This window comes from Eulemur rufifrons, chromosome 29 (assembly GCF_041146395.1).
Source record: "Eulemur rufifrons isolate Redbay chromosome 29, OSU_ERuf_1, whole genome shotgun sequence".
NCBI lineage: Eukaryota > Metazoa > Chordata > Mammalia > Primates > Lemuridae > Eulemur > Eulemur rufifrons.
Window position 1 is genome coordinate 79395890 of NC_091011.1, and position 8274 is coordinate 79404163.

At 44.7% G+C, this 8274-nt stretch overlaps 2 protein-coding genes across 4 annotated transcripts in view; one reads left to right on the plus strand and one right to left on the minus strand.

Moving 5' to 3' along the window:
- The window catches only part of CALU (calumenin), a 30704-nt gene extending 27448 nt beyond the window's left edge, over positions 1-3256 (plus strand). For 2 of the 3 annotated variants that reach the window (XM_069461580.1, XM_069461578.1), the window contains exon 7: positions 862-3255. In XM_069461580.1, coding sequence (XP_069317681.1) covers positions 862-966 — 105 coding nt within the window. In that variant the 3' untranslated portion in view covers positions 967-3255. Of the gene's footprint in view, positions 1-861 lie in introns of all 3 variants that reach the window. The other variant, XM_069461579.1, reaches the window with a different exon arrangement.
- Positions 3257-4348: 1092 nt separating this feature from the next.
- Positions 4349-7162, minus strand: OPN1SW (opsin 1, short wave sensitive). The gene is made up of 5 exons (XM_069462111.1): positions 6806-7162; positions 6335-6503; positions 5821-5986; positions 5306-5545; positions 4349-4518 (listed from the first exon to the last, which is right to left on the minus strand). The coding sequence occupies exons 1-5, from the start codon at positions 7158-7160 to the stop codon at positions 4399-4401; spliced, it is 1050 nt and encodes a 349-aa protein (XP_069318212.1). The 5' UTR covers positions 7161-7162; the 3' UTR covers positions 4349-4398.
- Between the last annotated feature and the right edge of the window lie 1112 nt (positions 7163-8274).

Sequence of the window (8274 nt, forward strand, 5' to 3'; positions counted from 1 at the left end):
TTGGGGAATCTAGATGGTGTTTGAGATGAGTGTCTGAGCCTTCATTTGGGGTTGTGTCTGTAACCTCACTGGTGCGCAGGGCAGAGTGGATGTGTGGACTAGGCTTGATATCGGCAGCATTTGTTGTTCCTGTTAGAGGATGGCTTGATCCGTTCGGAAGTATTTGTCCTGTTATTATTGACCATCTCTCATCCATAGCTAAGAGATGTCCCATATTTTGATCTAAAGGGAGAGTTTTCTCCTCAGGAAACAAACCTGTATCTCTAGTATTGAGTTGTTGAGTTACATTATTTCCATCCTTCCACTTTTTTTTTTGTTGTTGTTGAGACAGAGTCTCACTCTGTTTCCCCGGCTAGAGTGCCGTGGCGTCAGCCTAGCTCACAGCAACCTCAGACTCCTGGGCTCAAGCGATCCTACTGCCACAGGCTCCCCAGTAGCTGGGACTACAGGCATGTGCCACCATGCCCGGCTAATTTTTCTATATATATTTTTAGTTTGCCAGATAATTTCTTTCTATTTTTAGTAGAGACGAGGTCTTGCTCTTGCTCAGGCTGGTCTCGAACTCCTGACCTCCAGTGATCCACCGGCCTCAGCCTTCCAGAGTGCTAGGATTACAGGCGTGAGCCACCGTGCCTGGCCTCATCCTTCCGCTTTTAACTTTCTTGATAAAAGAAATGTATTAATTGCTATTTTCTTCCTTTTTTGTAAATTGGGGGAGGGGGAAGATAAGGGTCGAATTTACATTTAAATAGGAACTAGAATCTTAAATCCTGATTAACCCCTTATTATTCTTTAGCAGTGTTTCTGATTTTGTGATAAGAAATATATTCTGCTTCAATTCATTGATCTCTCTAATTTCAGGATGGCAAGCTTACCAAGGAGGAAATTGTTGACAAGTATGATTTATTTGTTGGCAGCCAGGCCACAGATTTTGGGGAGGCCCTAGTGCGACATGATGAGTTCTGAGCTACAGACAGAGGAACTCAAATTTCCTCAAAAGTAATTTATTTTTACAGCTTCTGGTTTCACATGAAATTGTTTGCGCTACTGAGACTGTTATTACAGACTTTTTAAAACGTGAAAAGGCGTAATGAAAACCATCCCGTCCCCATTCCTCCTCCTCTCCGAGGGACTGGAGGGAAACCGTGCTTCTGAGGAACAACTCTAATTAGTACACTTGTGTTTAAAGATTTACACTTTGTATTATGTATAACATGGTGTGTTTATTTTTGTATTTGTTCTCTGGTTGGGAGTATGATATGAAGGATCAAGGTCCTCAACTCACACCTGTAGGCAAACATTAGCCCTTTACTCTTTCTCAACCCTTATCATATAATTTTTATAATTCTTACTTAACTAATTTTTTAAGCCTGAGATCAATAACAATTGTTCAGGAGAGAGAAAAGGAAAAAAATATATACTCCACAATTCCACAGTTTATATTTAGAAAGATGACACTTAATCTTGCCTATCAAAAGTCTGATATTTCACAAGTGGGAGAGGCCACATATTACATTCAGTTGCTCACGGGTCCAGCAAACTGATCCTGCTGTTATCTGGGCAACTGATTCCTGTGCTGTAAGAAAGCTTGGCCCAAATTGATTTCATTCCCTCCCCCCCACTAGCCATTTGCTAATTTTATCAAGCACAGCTGTGGTGAGAAGAGTTAGGGCCAGTGTTTTGAAAATCAATCAAGTAGTGAATGTGATCTCTTTACAGAGCTATAGATAGAAACAGCTGGAAAACTAAAGGAAAAATACAAGTGTTTTCAGGGCATATATTTTTTTCTGGGTGTGCATCTGTTGAAATGCTCACGACATAATTATTTGCCTGTTGAAATCACTGTAAGTGCCCCATCCGGCTCCTCTTCCCCAGGTGTGCCAAGGACTTAATCTTGGTTTCACTACAATTAAAATTCACTCCTTTCCCATCACATCATTGAAAGTGCCTTTAATGAGAGAAATGGTCACTGAATGGGAATTCTCTTAAGAAGCCCTAAGGTAAAATAGATTATTTGGACACCTTTTATTAAAGCTTAGAACCTCCCAATATAGTGGGGATTTTTTTCTTCCCTTTCTCTTTTGGACAGTAAATAGCAGTGTTAGTTACAAGCTTGGTTGCAGTATTCTTATCTTGTGGGCTGATTTCCCAAAACCACATGCTGCTGAATTTACCAGGGATCCTCATACCTCAGAATGTAAACCACTTACTACCAGGCCTCTTTTTGTGTCCGCTGGAGAGCTTGAGCTCACACTCAGAGATGAGAGGACCTGCAGAGGGGCTCTTTGGTTTGAGGACCATTGTTCTCCCTTCCTGCCTTTGATCCCATCCCCTCATGCCCCATCTCCCTGCTGCCAAAAAAAAAAAAAAAAGGGGTGGTTTACCATAGATCTACAGGTTGCCAAGTCCTTGTCAAAGAGAGGGATGTTGTAGAAAGAGCTGAAGAAACCACCTTCTGTTCCCACCTCCACTTTACCCATGTTTTATGCAACACAAACACTGTTCTTTTTGGTCCCTTTCTTACAGATGGCTCTCTTTTGAGAGGAATTATGGTATTCCAAGTTTATAGCCCTCAGGTTACCAAGATAAACACATGTATATATAACCTTTATTATTTCCTGTATCTTTCTGGGTAATACATTCAGGTGGTGCTGGGTGATTATTATAATCTGAATTTAGGTGTCTCCTTTGGTCTTCCACAATCATGTTGAGGTGGGCTCCTTGGTATAGTAAAAAGCCAGGTATCATGTAACTTCTCCCCAGCCTTTGTATTGAGCTCTTGATAGTAGATAGACTCTTTTGAAGTTTAACCCCAATATAAAGTGATGGAAATTCTTTGTCCTCCGGATTCCCCATTTTTTATTGTTAAGAAAACCAGAGATAATTAATAACGCCACCAACCCTGGCTTAGTTAGGGCGCATCATGAACTGTGTGGTGAGAGAGCTTCCAAGCTCACTCAGTGCAGAGAGCCCAGGCTTTGTGTTAAAATCACGCACTTAGCAAAACTTAATCTGCCAAGATGGCAACTTCCGGATGCTGAGGACTCAGCAGCAAGCATTGTAATTTAATCTCTAGTGATCCCTTTGGGTTGTTTTTTTTGTTTGTTTAAATCAAGCCTGAGGCTGGTGAATAGTAGCTACACACCCATATTGTGTGTTCTGTGAATGCTAGCTCTCTTGAATTTGGATATTGGTTATTTTTTATAGAGTGTAAACCAAGTTTTATATTCTGAAATGCAAACAGGTACCTATCTGTTTCTAAATAAAACTGTTTACATTCGTTATGGGGCATGTGTGACCTTCCTTCTAGACCTTTCTAAGCTAGAAATGGAACTCTAGCTTAAAATTGTGGGTGCTATAAAATTACACAGAAAAGGAACTCTCCCAGAAGTTCCCTCTCCCAACCCCAGAAAAAGTACTACCGTCTTCCAAATGGTTACTCTTTCCTCCTATTTTCTAGTATCTTCTAGCATCCTTCTCACCACAGCTCTAGCCCTTCTGTGTTTCCCTTAGGCCGTATAACTGGATAGGACCCCAGCTGCTCATTATGTAATTATCTCATACCAGACACAAGCCACTCCTGAATGTACACACATTATTTTATCTTGATTTTTACTTCAAAAAGCCTCCTTTGAGGGGTGGAGGAAGAATACAGAGTATAAGATGAAACAATTTTTTTGAACATTTTGGTATAGTTTATAAATGGCATTAAGATATACAAATTCATTTTGAGAACATCAAGGGAATTAAACTATTAACTTCAGTAAATACACAGCTTGAGAAATACAGGTTTAGCCAAGTAGGAGGAGAGGGAAAGGGAAGCACCTGGAATAATTCATGCTGGCCCAGGGGCTTGTGGACGTGGCTGTTCCTGCCAAAGCTGCAGCAATTATTGGCAGAGATAGCATGAAGTTCTCTCAAACTCATATTTGGGGCCTATTAAAGGTTTTTTGTTTGTTTCTTTTTTCTTTTTATCTCTCCTCCTTATGAGGGTTTTCTTAAGTTCTAATTCAGAGTACATCATCTCAGAATAAAAAAAATGTTACTAAAGAAGAAAGTAATTGTTATTCATACACTGAAAAATCAGCCATACTCCTTTATAATTGCCTTGTATGTAGAAATTGGTTCTCCAAGTGCTGTGAATGGTTCCTCTTAGGGGTAGAAACTGAGGATTACTGAAATGATCTTTGGGTGGTCTGAAATAGACCCAGCTGGGAAGAGTAGCTTCTAGGCAGGAAGGGAATTGTAGGAAAATGAAAAATTGACTCTCCAAACTGCCAGTCACTCCCTTCCTATCTTTTTTCTGTGTTATTAGTAGTTTGGTTTCGAACAAAAAGACAGTAGAAACTTACTTAAATGTAAAATTCTAGTTGCTGCAAACAGGTCAACATGGGGTCCTCAGTTGGGGCCAACTTGGCTAGAAGAGAAAGTAGAAACTTCCGTCTTCTGGGAGCTGGATGTGTTGGATTCATCTGTCATGGCCTTCCCACATACCATCTCCATGATGCAAGCTTGAAACTGGAGGGAAAGGCAGAGTTGGAGATAACCTTGGCAGGCGAGAAGTGTGGGGGAAAAGATCTCATTCTTTGTATCCCCAAAGCTCACACATACCCAGGATTTCCCAGGTGATTTTGAATGTATTTTTCCCATCCTGCAAACTAGACAGATTTCAGTCTAGAACTACTCACTACTCCTCGGTCTACGATAATAATCCCCAAACATTCTGCCAGAGTGAGGCCTCACAAACCAGCAGTGCCACAGTAGGCCCACCCTCCACACCATTACTAGAAGGTGCTCCCAGCTGGGAAGGACTGCCAATTCTTTTCCATCCAGTAGATCTCAGATTAGTTCTGAATCTATCTCTGGGGTTGAGGAAACAAATAACAATTCTGAAAGTAGGGTTTTTTGCCTTAAAAGACTGAGAGATTTATGCATGTGTTGTATCTGTGATTCACACATGTGCCTGTAGGCTGGAAGTTGGAAGGGAAAGCATTAAGAATTTGTGAAATGTAAGGACTAGAAATGTACAAGAATTATTGCTCTATGAGTTTTTCAGTAAAACAATACCTTTTCTCATCCTGCTCTTTGGAGCAGCTCCATTTTTCTGGCTCTAGTTCTATCCTCCCTAGGTTCCATTATCTTGATGGTCTCATCTTCCTCCCGTACTTACCAAGGGCTTCCCTGGTCCACCCTTAGAAACCCTCTGAGTAGAGTCCAAGGTATTCCGAGTTAAAAGTCATTGGTGAGAAAAGAAACAGGGTCTTCTGGACCAGGGTCTCATGGGAATATGAGTAGAGAGCTTTACCTGCTTATTCATAAAGCAGTAGATGATGGGATTGTAGACACAAGCACTCTTGGAGAAGAAGGCAGGAATGGTGACAAGCCGTAAGTCCAGCCCATGGTTACGGTTGTTGACTATGTACATGGCCAGGGCAGCATAGGGCACATAGCAGAGACAGAAGGATCCCACCATCACCACCACCATGCGGCTCACCTCGCGCTCGGCCTTCTGGGTCGTAGCTGACTCCTGCTGCTGAGCTGCAACCTGGGGCAGAGCACAGAGAGTAGTATGTCCCTCTTCCTGGCCCTCAACTCCCAGTTGTTCCAATGCTTGTCTATTGGCAGAGGGGATCCACTGTAATTGCCCATCTTCCATCCCAGTTTGGGTCTAAATCCTCCGGCCCTCCTTAATCTTCTTTCTCCCACTTCCCTCACCCTTTTAGATGCCTAGATGTCTTCTGTGCTGGAGTACTCACCCACTCTTCCCTCACCTGCAGCCCCCTGACCCACTTCTCCCTGACTCTCTCAAAAGCCACTCACAGCTCTCAGGGCCCGCAGCAGCTGAGAGTAGGAGAAGCAGATGAGAGAGAGAGGCACGATGAAGCAGAAGATGAAGAGGAACCAGGTATAGTACTCGCTGCGGTATTTGGTGCCCACGGTGTACCAGTCAGGGCCACAGGAACACTGCAGGCCCTCGGGGATGAACCTGCAAAGGACCAGGCACTCAGCCATGGGACAAGCACTTGCTCGCTGTGGGCTCTCTACAAGCATTAGTAGAGTGGGAGCCGAGATTCCTGGATCATGTTCTTCACTTAGAACCCAGAGAGTGTAAACAGGCTTCGGGCAGGGGGATTTTGTCCTGACCAGCAGAGGCTACAGCAATTCTAACTGCAGAGCAAACATTAGCACTCATCTCCCACAGCCCTTTCACCTCACCTATAACTCTAACTCTTTAAAAAGTAGAGGTCAAAAACTGACATACCTGAGCTCTCGTTCCACCCACCCACACCAGCGTGAGCTCCTTGCTAAGTCAGCACCACCGCCCTGCACTCACCGACTCCAGCCAAAGAATGGTGGGATGGAGACGCCAACACCGATGGTCCAGGTAGCCAGGACCACCATCAGCGCGTGCTTGGAGCTGAAGCGGAAGTTGCCGAAGGGCTTACAGATGATAACGTAGCGCTCAAAGGCCAGGAAGGCCAGTGACCAGCCTATCACCAGACCTGTGTTGAAACGTGAGGAGAGTGGGGTAGACAGAGCCCAGCCAGCCTGGCTGGTAGAGTGGAGTTCAGATGGGGTGGAGCAGGCACAGAGACAGGGAGGGTTGCACTGATATCTGGAGTGCAGTGAAGACTCAAACATCCCATTTTGATCCAACTTTTAGTTTGGGCTGCCTTGTACGCCAGTATTCAAAAGGGCACCAAACTCCTTTCCCCCAGACTCCTTTAGGGACCCCCTCCCACCCAAAAGCCTGCCCCTTTGGAGTAGTGTCCTTTGCCTCCCCCAGCCCCTTCCCCTGCAGTACCTGCTGCAGAGCCCAGAAAGCCCTCCAGAGCACAAACATGGCGGCCAAAGAGGAAGTATCCTCGACAGCTGGCAATGAAGACCGGGAGGACAGAGAAGATGCAGCAGAGGAAGCCTCCAAAGGACAGATTGACCAGAATGTAGTTGAGTGGCTGCCGCAACTTTTTGTAGCGCAGTGTGGCCACCAGCACCATGACATTGAGTGGTGCCCCTGCAAAGAAGACAAGGCCCATGAAAGCTGCCTGGAGGTAGAAGGCCCAGACAGGGGCAATGTGGTACTGAGGCCCATCCCACGGCCCCACCGGGGAGAGGTTCTTGAACAGATAAAACTCCTCTTCCCCTGACATCTTACACATGGGATGCCCCACACCCCCTTGGATTCCTCTTATAGATTATCCTTCCACCACCACCCCCTCCTCTAAAGACACTTGGACTCTGTGAATGATAGTACTTATCCTAAGTCTCTCAAGGACAAAGAAGTTTGGGATTAGGGATCCCTAAACCCCTACCTAAACCTCCTTTTGTGGTCTCAAAGCCGATTGTGTCCTTCAGAGGATGAAAGAATTGGGATATGCAATGCTGGGTGCTGGGATAAATAGAAGAGCGCTCCCTGAGGCCTGGGAAGTGTGACCCATACTTAATGAAGATCCTTCCACCTTTTTGTTATTGTTGTTCTTTGAATGGAGCTACAGAGGGCACCTCTCTCCTTTTGGCTTCTGGCACAACTACAACCCTAATCTGCATCTCATCTGCCCCTTTGTAGAAAATGCCCAGAGAAGTCTCCCTGTCCAGAGTGGCTGGGAATCAGCCTCAGGCTGCAGGAAGGGGTGGAGAGTGGGGTGTGTCCTGGAAGCCCCTCAGTAAATAGCCTTGATCAAATAGGACAGAGGCAACTGACCATGCCTGGAGGTCTAGGGCATCCCTGAGCCAGGCTGCCTCCATTTCTTCATGTTGAACCTCTCTGGAAGAGAGTGTATCTTTCTTACTCAGACCTCTACCCAGGTCAACGTTGGTCTACTTGCTGTCTTCACACCATATTCATGTCTACCTTCCCCTACCCTTAGCTCAACAGGTTGCCACAGTCTTCCTCCTGTCTGTTCATCCATGTCCTGCCCGGCCCTCACAGCCCACCTCGCAAAGACCTCTTCTATGAAGCCCAACCCAGTGATGCCAACTCTGCTCTAACCTCCACCTGTGCTTGCACTCAACACTACACTTCAGGCTTTATGAATGTATCTTCTTCTCCACCTCGGTAGATTTACAGATGAGTTAAAAGTGATGCGCTTGAAGTATAGATAAATTAAAAGTGAAAGGATAGCCAGTAATGGCAAAATAGTTTATCAGATGAATCCTCTTATGGGTAATAAATTATAAACTCTGGACAAAATATTTTTTAAAAACTATTTGAAAGCACCTAAGTTATCCAAAAGGAGGCAGAAACTGAAAGAGACTCAACTCTTGAATGAAAGG

Excerpts from the sequence above, each read along its gene's own strand:
- OPN1SW (XM_069462111.1), bottom strand. The coding sequence starts at position 7,160 with ATGTGTAAGATGTCAGGGGAAGAGGAGTTTTATCTGTTCAAGAACCTC. Across the intron at positions 6,504-6,805 it reads CTTTCTGGGCTCTGCAGCAG|GTCTGGTGATAGGCTGGTCA; the intron begins GTACTGCAGGGG and ends GTTTCAACACAG. Across the intron at positions 5,546-5,820 it reads TGCTGCGGGCCCTGAGAGCT|GTTGCAGCTCAGCAGCAGGA; the intron begins GTGAGTGGCTTT and ends GCTCTGCCCCAG.